Below are 13,854 nucleotides of genomic sequence, written 5' to 3' on the forward strand. Positions count from 1 at the left end.
AAGTAGATTTTTAAATCATCAGTTCAATAACAGTGGATTTTAATAGACTTTTTAAAATACATGATTGAATAACATAGGATTTGTAAGTTTCACACAAATCACTTAAAATGTTAAGTTGAATACACCCCCCTACGTGTGCTTACTCTACTTTATTAAATTTTGACGTAAACTGTTCTCACACATTAATTAATTTTTTACTCCTCCATAGTAGATATAAATATTAGTAATTGGGAAAGAATAAAAATAATAATATTATTCGTTAGGAGAGTCTAAAGCTGCAACGGCATCGCCATATACAGAAAGTTTTAAGCGCAGGATAAGAGCATGCACACTCTTTCCCATTTCCAAGCAAAAAAAAATTAAACATTTATACACATTATTATTATTGTTATTATACTCATCATACACGCTTATATACTTACAGTTACATGTAGAGAGAGAGAAGAAGAAAATTAAAAATGTGGGTTTTTTCCAGAGAGATTTAATAAAAAAGAAAGCAAAGTTTTTTTTTTTTTTTTTTTTTTTTGTTTCTTTACAACATTTTAAAGGCTTTTGTCTCTCTCTAAATTGCTTCTTGTTCTTGTTTGCATCCGGAAAGAAAGAAAGAAAGAAACTGTGTTGTTGTTTCATGATGGCACCTTTGGTTTCTCTTCTTCATTGAAGGGTCGAATTTGGTCTGAGAAAAAAAGAGTGGAGAGAGAGAAAGAGAAGAGGCAAGAGCCCCACAAGAGAGACATGCTTGTCTGTGTGTAGTCCCTTTTTGTATGTTCTCTTTAATCTCCCTCCCACTCTCTCCCCTCCGTTCTGTTTTTGTCATGTGTAAGGGTTTTTGTCCTTCGAATTTGGAGTTTTCTTAACCAAAAAAAAACCAGATTCCATGAAATGGCTCTGTCTTTAATTCTTCTGTTTTCTGGATTTATCTTCTAGCCTCTTTGCTCCTTCCAAATAGGGCCCTTTGTCTCTTCTTCTTGTGTTAGAAAACATAATATTAATAATAATAATAACAATGAAGAGTTTGTAAAGAAAAAAGAAAAAAAAATCTGAGTCTTGCTCTAAAGCCTAGTGTTGAGTGTGGGAGAGACTAACTGAAACATTACAAGTCTCTCTATGATGGCTTCATTGGCTTGTGTTGAGGACAAGATGAAAACTAGTGGTTTGGTTAACGGAGGAACAACAATAACAACAACATCTCAATCTACTCTGCTTGAAGAGATGAAGCTGTTAAAGGATCAGTCAGGTATCATCTTCTTTCTTCCTTTAAGGGTTTTTGAGAAATTTGAATAACCTGAGATAAAGTTTCAAACTTTATAGGAATGCATATTTTAATTTTGTTTCTTTCCCCTGAAAATTTGGTTTCAAACATGTTCAGGAACGAGGAAGACCGTTATAAACTCGGAGCTATGGCACGCTTGTGCAGGCCCTTTGGTTTGTCTACCTCAAGTTGGGAGCTTAGTGTACTACTTCTCACAAGGTCATAGCGAACAGGTAACTTTGTGTGTCTTAAGGTTCAACAAACACATTAGCTCACTAGATCTTGTAAGCTTATGTTCAAAGGTTTGAACTTTTTTCTTGTTTACTTTTGATTTAGGTTGCTGTTTCAACCAGAAGATCAGCAACAACACAAGTTCCTAATTACCCAAACCTTCCATCTCAGTTGATGTGTCAAGTACATAATGTTACTCTTCATGTAAGCCATTTCAAACTTTTTCAATTGCTTCATGTGCAACTAGTTATGATTTATTCTTGATAATAGTTTTGTTTCATTTTGATAGGCAGACAAAGACAGCGACGAAATCTATGCTCAGATGAGTCTTCAGCCAGTTCACTCTGTAAGTTCTCTCAACTTCCTTTTGTTTCTTTTACTGACTCATTTCGAAGTTGAATGAGTATTAAACGATTTGTGCATCAGGAGAGAGATGTGTTCCCTGTACCAGACTTTGGGCTGCTGAGCAGAAGTAAGCATCCGGCTGAGTTCTTCTGCAAAACGCTTACTGCAAGTGACACAAGCACACATGGAGGTTTCTCCGTGCCACGTAGAGCTGCAGAGAAGCTATTTCCACCACTGGTAAGTCCCTCTTTTCCTTAGGAAAAAAACATATGTTCCTGTTGCTTTAACTGCTGGTTCTGTTATGTATGATAACGTTACAGGACTACACAGCACAGCCGCCAACACAAGATGATGTGATCACGGGATCGACCACTCGGCCGTGAACACTCGATTCTCTCGGACGTCTCTCAACCACCTCTCGGACAACACTTGGACGCCTCTCGGACACTTATCGACAACTTGGAACCGGCCTTCCTAGTGATGCGCGGTACCAACTAGTTTCCAAGGATCATCAAGGAGGAGCAAGTAAAGTCATCTAATGGGCTTTGCAATCCAAGCTTCAACCCTCACACCAATGGCTCATGGCTAGCATCACCACTTAAGAGCCTTGAGTTGCGACCAGCTTTGGGAAGCTTAGTTCGCGAGTCTTCACCATCGCGCAAGCGTGAAGACGCCCCTAAGTCATTAGAAGGAGCTGTACTCTTTTTCCTACTTCGGGTTTGTCCCAATGGGTTTACCGAAGGGGTTTTAACGAGGCAGCGAACTCTAGTGCATCTCCACTTCGTTCCCGCTTGGCTCATGACTTGGAAACAATCATTGACAAGTTTAGGAGCCAAGGAAGTGAAGATCCTATCACCGCGTCCAGCCAATGACGTGGCTTTTCTATCTCTCTCCCTTCCCTTCCTTTGAATTTCTTCTTGAACCTTCTATGACCGTTGGATTGGTCATTCCTTTGTTTTACTTTTGCTTTTGCTTTATGGCCAAGTGTAAGGATGAGATCCTGGCCGCGTGTCTAGGGTTTTAGAGTCTCCCATTTGTAAGCCTTCCTATATAAAGGCCTAAACCCTCATTGTAAAAGGCAGACTTGAAGTATTGAATTAAATTTCACAAGAGAGAATCTTGTTCTTGTCTCACCTCTCTCCTTAGTCCAAGTCCGGGACTTGACTACCGAGAAACCCTAGCCGATCTCGAACCGGGTTCGACATCGACTAGTTGACCGTATCACGGGCCGAGCCATCTCCCGTGTGTCGTCGCATCAAACCACCTTCGCGTCCCTCTCTACCGTATCACGTCCGGTTCCTACCGCTCGTTGTACTTTCGCTTCCACTCCACCTTCCTTATCGCATCACCGAGAATCCTTACCGCATCACCAAGGATTCTTACCGCCGCGTTGCCGAGAGCCGTTCCCGCAGTTTACCTTCAAACTCCGGGAATCGATTTCCGCATCGTCCGTACCGCGACCGAGACTGCTCGACCGAAGCCGAGACCAAAGGCCGGATCTCTCGATCCGCTCGTTCGTTTCAGCTCATCTCTCGCATCCACCGTTTGTTTCCTTACTGGATTCAAATCTCCGAGCTTTGTCCGAGGAAAGCCTCATCTAAATTCCTCGGCTCGAGAGAGTTTCGTTCCGTCCGTCCGCAGCCACCGTCCGTCCGTGCGACTCGGTAGACGACCGCGTCCGGCGGTCACATCAGTTTGGTATCAGAGCTCTAAAAGCTCCTGACTCAAAGGTTGTGTCTTTCTAACCCAGAAACTCCTTCCTTTGTTAAAGCTTTCGTTTTTGTGTCTTTGCGGTTCATTAGTTTCATCTTTAGCGTCGTTAGGTCCGATAGTTTTTGTTTTATGCTTAGTTTCCTCGATAGATCGTTTGTTGAGTCGTCGCTTTGTTTATTTCTGAGTTTTGTTCGTCATAGTTCTTGCCTAGGACTTGTTAGATCGATAAAGTAGCGCGTTTGCTTTTGGGTTTGTGTTGTGGTCCCAAAAAGTTTTGCTTTTTGTGCGTGAGTTTGCTTTTAGGCGCGTGTAGGTTTCTTTTTGCTTAGTCATAGTTTGTCATCTTGTGTTGCTGTCCTCAATCATTGACTGCCTAGATAAATATCTTATCCATCATGTTTTGGACGCGTTTTTGCTCACGAATATTCGTTTTGCTTTGACGAGGTACCATCGCCACGTCACGACCGAGTACCGATCGAGCCATCCGCGTATCACCGTCCAGAGCACGTATCATCACCCGCGTATCATCGTCCAAGCCCTTATCGCGTATTGTGTATCATCGTCTGATCACTATCGAGCCACCGGACGAGTCATCGGCCTTCCGTATCAGCCGATCACACCGGCTATCCGTACCGACGTCCGATAACCGTTGGCCGTCCGTACCATTGCCGCACCAGCCGACTGTGTCATCGACCGACCCCCGTCGGCCGACCGTACATCATCGGCCATCCGTATCAGCCAATCGTGCCGGCTATCCGTACCGCCATCTGAACATCGTCAGCTGCCGTACCAGCCGTCCGTCTCAGTCGTCCGTGCCGACGTCCGACCATCGTTGGCCGTCCGTACGAACCGTCCGTACCAGCCATCTATATCGTCGTCCATACCGACGCCGACCACCGATTGTCGTCCGTACCGTCGACAAAATCCGACAGTCGTCCGTACCATCGACGATCTCCGACAGCCGTCCGTACCATCGACCATACTTCGTTTCCAAGACCGCGATCAGTATGCAACACTCGATTCAATACTGATCAAGCATGGATTTTGACGGAAACGATTCCGAGTTGGGATCATGGTACGATGAAGATCATGACTTTGGTCCGGAGCAAGAGGTCACCGAGGACGAGCCATGGAACGACGAACACACTGGTACCGATCCGGAGCCAGCGACTACCGAGAACGCGTCTTGGTACCAAGAGGACTTTGAAGAAGGCTCGGAACTAGAGGAACACGAGCATGGATCACCAGACTGCTATTGGCCGTCTATGTCCCGAGCTACGCGCTATAACAAGCCAAGGTCGAACCGCTATGATGACTCCGACAATGATGACCTGGGTTCTTACTATACGCCGTCCGCATATCATCGAGAGCCGCGGAAGGAATACTCGAGTTGCACCCGAGCAATCCCAACCTTTCCATCGCACGCATCATCGAGCAAGTCAAGTGCTTGCCGCACTCGGAACCAAGGACTTCCGAGCTGGTCACCACGCGCAACACCGATCAATCCGTCAAGTCGCGACCGAGATAAAGCCAAGGCGAGCATTGTGGTTTCTCGGACTAAGTCAAGGGAGCAGACCGCAAGGAAGCCAGCGCAATCTCCCGGAGCACCAAATTTCACGGACGAGTTGATCTCTATCCGATCTGAACTCCAACACCTTGGAGAAATGTTGGGCCAGGCAGCGAGATCTTACACCCAGGGAAAATCATCACGGCACCAACACTCGGCCCTTGTAACTGTACCAACACCAGTCCCGCGAGTTCTTCATCAGCCGGAACAAGGTGACTTGACGCGGAACAAGCCGAATACCGACTTGATTGAGAACGCCGCACCAACGACGCAAGCTAACCGTACGCTGAGCCTAGGACGTGATTTCGATCGACAAGTCTGTCTAGAAGAAGTCATTAACTCGGGAGGAATCGTAGAGAAGCCAGCCGAGCCCCCAGACCGACAAGTTCTTACACTCGGAGGTCCAAGTTCGGGTCATTACGCAGACCACGGAAAACTCTTTACCGCTCTCGATCGAGGCTTAACCGACACTCGACCGCCGCGTCCGGAGCCGACCATAGTACGCGAATCCTTACCCAGGACGCGTACCGAGCCATCAACCGAAGTCCAAGGAGATTCTGGCCGCGCAATTGAAGTCATATCCGGTAATCACTCGGTAATGGGGAGTTCCAAGTTAGCTAGGCCACCGGAGATGGCCATTGATGGATCTTTTCACTCGGTATTGTCCATGACTACTTCAAGTAGTAAGCTCCAGCTGGGAGTCGCCTATACCGTGCCATCCTTCTCCACCCTTAGCGCCAAGGCCGTTACCGCACAAGGTCATATGGCGATGTATTTGTCCAACTTTGGTGCGGATCAAACTTATGTGTGGCATCCTGGAGAGTCTCAGCAAGCAACCACGGTTCATGAAGGGATCCGAGCGACCAGTGCCGCTGGCCTTACCGGGGAAGTCCTATCCTTTTCTCTTAAGGCCTTACTGTTTCCTTTTGATCCCGGTAAATTAAACCGCGGTTGGCCTTTTGATGCTGCTGATTTGGGTTTTCCTTTTTGATCCAGGTGATGAGCAAAGTTTTGAGGCCAAAACTTCTATAAGAGGGAGGGAATGATGTGATCACGGGATCGACCACTCGGCCGTGAACACTCGATTCTCTCGGACGTCTCTCAACCACCTCTCGGACAACACTTGGACGCCTCTCGGACACTTATCGACAACTTGGAACCGGCCTTCCTAGTGATGCGCGGTACCAACTAGTTTCCAAGGATCATCAAGGAGGAGCAAGTAAAGTCATCTAATGGGCTTTGCAATCCAAGCTTCAACCCTCACACCAATGGCTCATGGCTAGCATCACCACTTAAGAGCCTTGAGTTGCGACCAGCTTTGGGAAGCTTAGTTCGCGAGTCTTCACCATCGCGCAAGCGTGAAGACGCCCCTAAGTCATTAGAAGGAGCTGTACTCTTTTCCCTACTTTGGGTTTGTCCCAATGGGTTTACCAAAGAGGTTTTAACGAGGCAGCGAACTCTAGTGCATCTCCACTTCGTTCCCGCTTGGCTCATGACTTGGAAACAATCATTGACAAGTTTAGGAGCCAAGGAAGTGAAGATCCTATCACCGCGTCCAGCCAATGACGTGGCTTTTCTATCTCTCTCCCTTCCCTTCCTTTGAATTTCTTCTTGAACCTTCTATGACCGTTGGATTGGTCTTTCCTTTGTTTTACTTTTGCTTTTGCTTTATGGCCAAGTGTAAGGATGAGATCCTGGCCGCGTGTCTAGGGTTTTAGAGTCTCCCATTTGTAAGCCTTCCTATATAAAGGCCTAAACCCTCATTGTAAAAGGCAGACTTGAATAAAATATAACTTTTCCCAAAGAGAGATTCTTTGTGTTCTTGTCTCCCCTCTCTTTCTCGCATCTTAGTCCGGGACTGGGCTTGAAAGAAACCCTAGAAAGACCGATCCGGGATCGATCTCTCTAGACGGCGTACGACGCTTTCCACCGCTCGTGTACACCGCCGTTCGAACCATATCATCTCTATCGCACCGCGGTCAAACCGATCGTTAGTTGTGTTTCCCTTTCGCCCCATCTCTTCCTAGTCAACCGAGGTCGAGTTTCTTACTCGGTTCGCTAGCCATCGTTCGTCTCCGTCCGTCCGTCCGTGCGACTCGGCAGACGACCGCGTCCGGCGTTCACATCACAAGAGCTTGTAGTTAGAGATCTGCATGAGAATACTTGGACATTTCGCCATATTTATCGAGGTAAAACCACTAGATTTTGTCTCTTTCTCTGTTTAGATTGAGTTGGTATTAATCTCAGTTCTTGATTACATTCTCAGGGCAACCAAAGAGGCATCTCTTAACAACAGGATGGAGTCTGTTTGTTGGATCCAAAAGATTAAGAGCTGGGGATTCTGTTTTGTTCATCAGGTGAAAAATCTTGGCTATTAAGTCATTTTGGCTACTGTCATTCTGGGGTTACTTAACTTCTGACTTTTATTCGCCATTTAAAGGGATGAGAAGTCGCAACTAATGGTTGGTGTGAGGCGTGCCAATCGCCAACAAACAGCTCTTCCTTCGTCAGTTCTCTCAGCGGATAGTATGCATATTGGTGTTCTTGCTGCTGCTGCTCACGCAACTGCAAACCGCACTCCTTTCTTGATATTCTATAATCCAAGGTTAGCTCAAAAGCAGCTTCAACTTTCAAAGATTTTAAAAGTATATTTGAAGTTCTAACAATAACTCCTTGTGTTTGTTCTCAGGGCTTGTCCAGCAGAGTTTGTGATCCCTCTTGCTAAGTACCGCAAGGCTATATGTGGGTCTCAGCTTTCAGTTGGTATGAGGTTTGGAATGATGTTTGAAACTGAAGATTCCGGGAAACGAAGGTAAGTGATCTGTAAAACTGCAAACCTTTCTATATTTACTGTTCAAATTTGGTTGTTCACTTAGCCATTTGCTGTGTATTTAGGTACATGGGAACCATAGTTGGAATCAGCGATCTGGATCCATTGAGATGGCCTGGTTCTAAGTGGCGTAACCTTCAGGTTGAATGGGATGAGCCTGGCTGTAACGATAAGCCTACTCGAGTCAGTCCGTGGGATATCGAAACACCTGAAAGTCTCTTCATTTTTCCTTCACTGACCTCAGGACTCAAACGTCAGCTCCATCCATCTTACTTTGGTTAGTGAAAAAGTGTGCCTTTGGTGTTCTTTACATGAGATTTTTGGAACCTCACATCATTGTTTTGAAATTTGCAGCAGGTGAAACCGAATGGGGTAGCTTGATAAAACGGCCTCTTATCCGTGTTCCTGATTCTGCAAACGGGATTATGCCTTACGCATCTTACCCTAATATGGCTTCAGAGCAGCTTATGAAAATGATGATGAGACCTCACAACAACCAAAACGTACCATCTTTCATGTCTGAGATGCAGCAGAATGTTGTAATGGGGCATGGATGTTTGCTAGGTGATATGAAGATGCATCAACCCTGCCAACCAATGATGATGAACCAGAAATCTGAGATGGTGCAGCCAGAAAGCAAGCTAACAGTGAACCCATCTGCTTCCAATACGAGTGGCCAAGAACAGAATCTGTCACAGAGTATGAGTGCTCCTGCAAAACCTGAGAATTCAACACTTTCTGGTTGCAGTTCTGGAAGAGTTCAGCATGGACTTGAGCAGTCAGTAGAACAGGTGAGCCAGGTGACAACAGCCACAGTGTGTAATGAGGAAAAGGTTAATCAGCAAATTCAGAAACCGGGTGCTTCTTCTCCTGTACAAGCTGACCTTGATGACCTTAGCCAACAGATTTACCCACCACAGTCTGATCCAATAAATGGATTTTCTTTCCTGGAAACTGATGAGCTGACATCACAAGTCTCTTCCTTCCAGTCTCTTGCCGGATCATACAAGCAACCCTTCATGCTATCCTCCCAAGATTCTTCAGCTGTTGTGTTACCGGATTCAACAAACTCACCGCTGTTTCACGATGTGTGGGACAATCAGTTGAACGGTCTCAAGTTTGACCAGTTCAGTCCCTTGATGCAGCAGGACCTTTATGGTAGTCAGAATATGTGTATGAGCAATAGCACAAACAGCAACATTCTGGATCCACCACTCTCAAACACAGTTCTTGATGATTTTTGTGCCATCAAAGAAACCGATTTCCAGAACCACCCTTCTAGTTGTTTGGTTGGAAACAACAACAACAACAATAGCTTTGCTCAAGATGTTCAGTCGCAAATCACATCAGCTAGCTTTGCAGACTCACAGGCCTTCTCCCGCCAAGATTTTCCAGATAACTCTGGAGGAACTGGTACATCATCAAGCAATGTTGATTTCGATGATAGTAGTCTTCTGCAAAATAGTAAAGGCTCATCATGGCAGAAACTTGCAACACCTCGCGTCCGAACCTATACTAAGGTAAAAAGCTTACCTCTCTTTCATTCCACACAGAATACATTTTATGGTGTCACAAACTGATTTGAATCTTTGGGATTTGACTTGGCAGGTTCAAAAAACCGGGTCAGTCGGGAGGTCAATTGATGTCACAAGCTTCAAAGACTACGAGGAGCTAAAATCTGCAATTGAGTGCATGTTTGGATTGGAAGGACTCCTAACTCACCCACAAAGCTCGGGTTGGAAGCTTGTATATGTTGATTATGAGAGTGATGTTCTGCTTGTAGGAGATGATCCATGGGAGTAAGTCTCTCTCTCTCTGTCATGTGTATCCCATTAACTTCACCTCACTTTCTGTCTTACAATAGTTTTCCTTACATGACTACATAAACTTGTGCAGAGAGTTTGTGGGATGCGTAAGGTGCATAAGGATACTGTCGCCAACAGAGGTCCAGCAGATGAGTGAAGAGGGGATGAAGCTTTTGAACAGCGCAGGCATTAATGATCTTAAGACTTCTGTTTCATAAATGTAGCGATAAAAAAAAGATATCCTGTTTATTTGTAAGAAAAGCGAGAGAAAGAAACTGTTCTTTTCTCGAACTGGTAGAGGATAAACCATCCTGTTGTAAGCATTTGATGTGTTGTTCCGATTTGAAACCTGAAACTATTTTCATATTATGTAGTAGAGTGATGAATGAATGAATCAGTTAACTTAGACAGAATGAGATCAAAAAGTTAACAGTTACTCCGTGCATTGTTGTCTTAATTTTACAATCAGAGGAAAGCTCAAGGGAAAGATTATACTCTGTTTTATGCACAATGGTAAAAGATAAATGTGTCGAAAATCATCTCAAGAAAAAACTAGGGATAGTATAATTACTACTGTGATGGTGAGCGAAATAAAACGCGCTGATTAATTCTACATCTGTAGCATAAAACTAAGAAATGATTTCAAAAGTATATAAAACTTATATATAGCAGCAAAGCCAGGCAAGAGAAAAGAGAAAATTTGCTCTGCTGCTAACAACAACATCTCACACCAAGAGGCAAAAAGCATGTGTGGTATGCTAATTCTGCATCAGTCTCTGTCAAATCTCATTCTTTTCGCACTCTGCATCTCAGAAGTGTTGATATTACCATTGTTTGGATTCCTTGGCTGGTAAGGTGTAGCATCGTGCTGGTATAAACAGTTGGATCCATGGCGACAACCCCTCGTGCTGTTGAAGTACATGCAAGGCTTCATTATCTTGGGTTTTGAATCCCTTGGCCTCTGGTTATTATTATTGCTATTTATCATCTCTTGGTTAGGTCCTCCAGGTGGGAGGTTGTAACGAAAACCGAGATGTGGTTGAACTGGCGGCGTCTCTTGTCTTTCCCCGCCATGTTGCTGAATCAGGTTCTTGTAATAACTAGCATCTCTTGCGGGTGGTGCTCCATAATTATGTTGGTCTGACGGAGCTGGAGGAGGATACACCATGGGAGGACACTGTGTTACCATTGGCTGAGGGTAAAATTGTCCATTGGAGGCAGGTGCTGTGGTAACTACTCCATTGGCTTCATGGGTTGAAGATGGGTAGAGGACACTTGCGTTGGAGGAGACTGAACCTGCACTGCCACTATTTGCTACAAGATTCTCGACTAACTTAGGATTGCTTAGGATCTTAATAAGCAAATCTTGGTCAATCATGCTGCTTCCTTGTTCTTTGATGTTTGAGATTGCAGATAATGCAGCCATTATATCTGACCCTGAAGGGAGGATTGAAGAAGTTGATGTGTTCTGATTGGGTATTGATGGCTCTGTTCCAACATTCGTGCCAGATTGGGTCGGGAGATCAGATGCTGAATCCGTCGCTATGTCATCATCTTCTACAGGCAGAATTGGTATGACAATGGTTTGCTGATCATCATAATGTGAGTTCTCAACATCAGCTGGAACCGAAGGGCTGCAGATATTAGTTTAAGAAAAGACCCCAAGTCAAGACAAAAGTAAATATGCATATGTATGTGTTGGACAAATATAGAGGGGATAGATCCGGACTTTGAAGGAATAGATGATGCGCCAGGATAGAATGCTTCAAGAACTCTCAATTCCCTCTGATTTTGTGCTTCCACTTCTTTGCTTTCGTCCCCTGCAACCACTCTCCATTCCTCATCTAGCAAAATCTGCAAGACAAGAAATACAACTAACATGAGGATACCAACCAAGAGCACCGTACGCCCATATTTTACCACTGATTCGTATGCTTATCATTTTAAAGGACCTTTAATATTTCTTTGGCTAGACAATTAATATAATTCCAGAGAAACAGAGGGGAAAAATATGTTAACTAGAAGTGTAAACTAAATATCTTGGCATTTTGGGACAGTTGCAATTAGTACTTTCCAAGATGTAATGATTCTCTAGCTAACAAATAAGGCTTAAAGAGTGTGATCCGAGAGCTCACCCGGACAGAGCATTTCCACTTTATTACTGCTATGTCTGATAACCTAATCTGTGGCTCATTGGCTGAAAGAGGTCCACCAAAACCAGGTGGTAGATTATCATCACCCGGATGTGAAGCAAAAGATGACTTCGCTTGCAGGTGATCTTGGGACTCTGATCCAACTTGTGAAGGTGAATCCTCTGATATGAACAGCCGTACCTGTTCAACATGAGAAACACATTGTCAATTGACATGTACACAAGAACCTTAGAGAATGATGATCAAAATAACGCTAGTTAGAATCTCATAACAAGAATCACTACACACAAAAAGTACAATTATACATGAATATATTGGGACCAGTTATCTCAAACATACAATCCAAAGAAAGAGGAAAAGGGCTTTCTCAGCATTAACGTGTTACAGGAACAGTCAATGTGGTAAAGTATAGGAAAAGGACCGCATAGTCCACAACAGCCTAAGCAATCAACTACTTTTCAAACCATGTATACATGAAATAATTTGGAGAATGGTGATATTCCTCTGTGTAGTATCCTCCTCCTCCCCCTTCCCAATAAGAAAATTAGCTGGAGAACGAATCCATCCCCTAGCTATCTTACCAAAGTATTTTCCATCAGCAAACACGTTGCAAATGACAGCATTTGAATCTCTGTTAAGTGGATAACGTTTCACCATGCCGAATACTTTGTTGAAGATTTTTCTTGGTTCATTCTCTTGGAAACCTCATCACTGAACTACTTGACCACATTGATGTCATGAGTAAGATGTTTAAGCCTGACCATCCCATGATGAAACTGGATGTGTATCTGAGGATTAGCCCCCTTATCCAAAGAAGCAAAAAATGGGCAAATAATTTTAGACTATGACGCAAGAAAAAGAAAGAAAGAGAGCAGAGTTGATAAAGTACTCCAATCCAAGAGCTCGAGATAACTCATTGGCAGGTTTATCACCATGGTTCCACACGTATTCCCAAGAACTAAAAACAAGTTGCAGGCAAATACATAATCTAAAAACAAGAGCACAGATATACACTATAAACAATCAAAGTTCCTCAAATCATGTGTGGAATACAAACACCAGTTGAATCCTACCACAGAACAAAACAAAGATTCAGCAACAACCAACAACACATTGTCCTGAAGTTCCCAGTCATCATCATAAACCATTTGCAATCAGCTAATTTAAGAAATCTATAATCGAAAGGGGAGCTAAAACGAAGCATCAATCAATAAATTCCACGATTCCAGTGAACTGAAATGTCATTATTATTTTCGTTGTTTACCTGACAAAGTTTAAAATCTGGAGGCCACGATACCCTTTTGTGCAATGCCCGCATAGTTCACTTCTTTCTAATCTAAAAAATATATATATTCTTTTTCCAAGAAATTGATTCAGCAAGGTCCAAATTTGCCCTTTTTAAAATCCCCAATAAATTTAGTCAACTCTTTAGATTGAACCAATCATCATCATCATTCTCTCATCCAAAGCTATCGAGAAAGAAACCCTAATTTCTCAGGAAAACTTTTGACAAATCGAGGATGTGAGGGGGAAATTAAGAAGAAAAGATAACGAAATTATGAAGCTGCATGCTAAATCCGTCGAGATGGAGATAGAGGGAGAGAAAGAGAGATGGAAGCAGATTGTGAAGCCCTAGATCCTCTGGCTTCTTCTTCTTCTGGTCACCTTCGTCATTTTATCTGTCCTCTCAGATTTTTTTTTCCTTCTTTCATCCGCCTATTATACACGTGTCCTTCACCTTCCCCCACCCTCAACCTTTTGCATTTTTCCAAAATTATCCATACAGTTTACTGTATTTCCATTATGACCCTTATTTTTGGAAACATATTAGTCAATAGCAGCCAGTCCCATTGACTCGTAGTTATCACCAACGCTTACGTTATGGCAAGTTGATAAAACACATGTTTGAGGTTGGTCCTATTGTTGTTGTTGTTGTTGTTGTTGTTGTTGTTGTTGTT

At 43.7% G+C, this 13,854-nt stretch overlaps 2 protein-coding genes across 5 annotated transcripts; one reads left to right on the top strand and one right to left on the bottom strand.

The window, feature by feature from the left end:
* The first annotated feature begins 443 nt into the window (after nucleotides 1-443).
* Nucleotides 444-10,153, top strand: LOC104756330 (auxin response factor 5). Of its 2 annotated transcripts, none has more exons than XM_087493987.1 (14): nucleotides 444-1,237; nucleotides 1,370-1,485; nucleotides 1,589-1,687; nucleotides 1,773-1,829; nucleotides 1,910-2,065; nucleotides 2,149-2,181; nucleotides 7,243-7,297; nucleotides 7,375-7,465; nucleotides 7,549-7,713; nucleotides 7,798-7,920; nucleotides 8,004-8,215; nucleotides 8,293-9,458; nucleotides 9,547-9,737; nucleotides 9,835-10,153. In XM_087493987.1, exons 1-14 carry the CDS (start codon nucleotides 1,108-1,110, stop codon nucleotides 9,959-9,961), a joined length of 2,721 nt encoding a protein of 906 aa, XP_087350113.1. In that variant the 5' UTR covers nucleotides 444-1,107; the 3' UTR covers nucleotides 9,962-10,153. The 2 variants fall into 2 exon arrangements, with proteins under 2 accessions (XP_087350113.1, XP_087350112.1); XM_087493986.1 differs by having other exon boundaries at nucleotides 503-1,237; nucleotides 2,149-2,170; nucleotides 7,235-7,297.
* Nucleotides 10,154-10,284: 131 nt separating this feature from the next.
* LOC104756331 (zinc finger CCCH domain-containing protein 6) lies at nucleotides 10,285-13,729 on the bottom strand. Of its 3 annotated transcripts, none has more exons than XM_010478910.3 (5): nucleotides 13,161-13,597; nucleotides 12,478-12,699; nucleotides 11,879-12,076; nucleotides 11,473-11,597; nucleotides 10,285-11,377 (listed from the first exon to the last, which is right to left on the bottom strand). In XM_010478910.3, exons 2-5 carry the CDS (start codon nucleotides 12,517-12,519, stop codon nucleotides 10,513-10,515), a joined length of 1,230 nt encoding a protein of 409 aa, XP_010477212.1. In that variant the 5' UTR covers nucleotides 12,520-12,699; nucleotides 13,161-13,597; the 3' UTR covers nucleotides 10,285-10,512. The 3 variants fall into 3 exon arrangements, with proteins under 3 accessions (XP_010477212.1, XP_087350114.1, XP_010477211.1); XM_087493988.1 differs by having other exon boundaries at nucleotides 12,370-12,699; nucleotides 13,161-13,585; XM_010478909.3 differs by lacking the exon at nucleotides 12,478-12,699 and having other exon boundaries at nucleotides 13,161-13,729.
* Between the last annotated feature and the right edge of the window lie 125 nt (nucleotides 13,730-13,854).

The sequence above is a fragment of the Camelina sativa genome, chromosome 17 (genome assembly GCF_030686135.1).
Source record: "Camelina sativa cultivar CO46 ecotype springtype chromosome 17, ASM3068613v1".
Taxonomy (NCBI): domain Eukaryota; kingdom Viridiplantae; phylum Streptophyta; class Magnoliopsida; order Brassicales; family Brassicaceae; genus Camelina; species Camelina sativa.

Excerpts from the sequence above, each read along its gene's own strand:
- LOC104756330 (XM_087493987.1), top strand. The coding sequence starts at position 1,108 with ATGATGGCTTCATTGGCTTGTGTTGAGGACAAGATGAAAACTAGTGGT. Across the intron at positions 2,066-2,148 it reads AGAAGCTATTTCCACCACTG|GACTACACAGCACAGCCGCC; the intron begins GTAAGTCCCTCT and ends ATAACGTTACAG. Across the intron at positions 8,216-8,292 it reads GCTCCATCCATCTTACTTTG|CAGGTGAAACCGAATGGGGT; the intron begins GTTAGTGAAAAA and ends TGAAATTTGCAG.
- LOC104756331 (XM_010478909.3), bottom strand. The coding sequence starts at position 13,214 with ATGCGGGCATTGCACAAAAGGGTATCGTGGCCTCCAGATTTTAAACTT. Across the intron at positions 12,077-13,160 it reads CAGATTTTAAACTTTGTCAG|GTACGGCTGTTCATATCAGA; the intron begins GTAAACAACGAA and ends CATGTTGAACAG. Across the intron at positions 11,378-11,472 it reads GCATCATCTATTCCTTCAAA|CCCTTCGGTTCCAGCTGATG; the intron begins GTCCGGATCTAT and ends TAATATCTGCAG.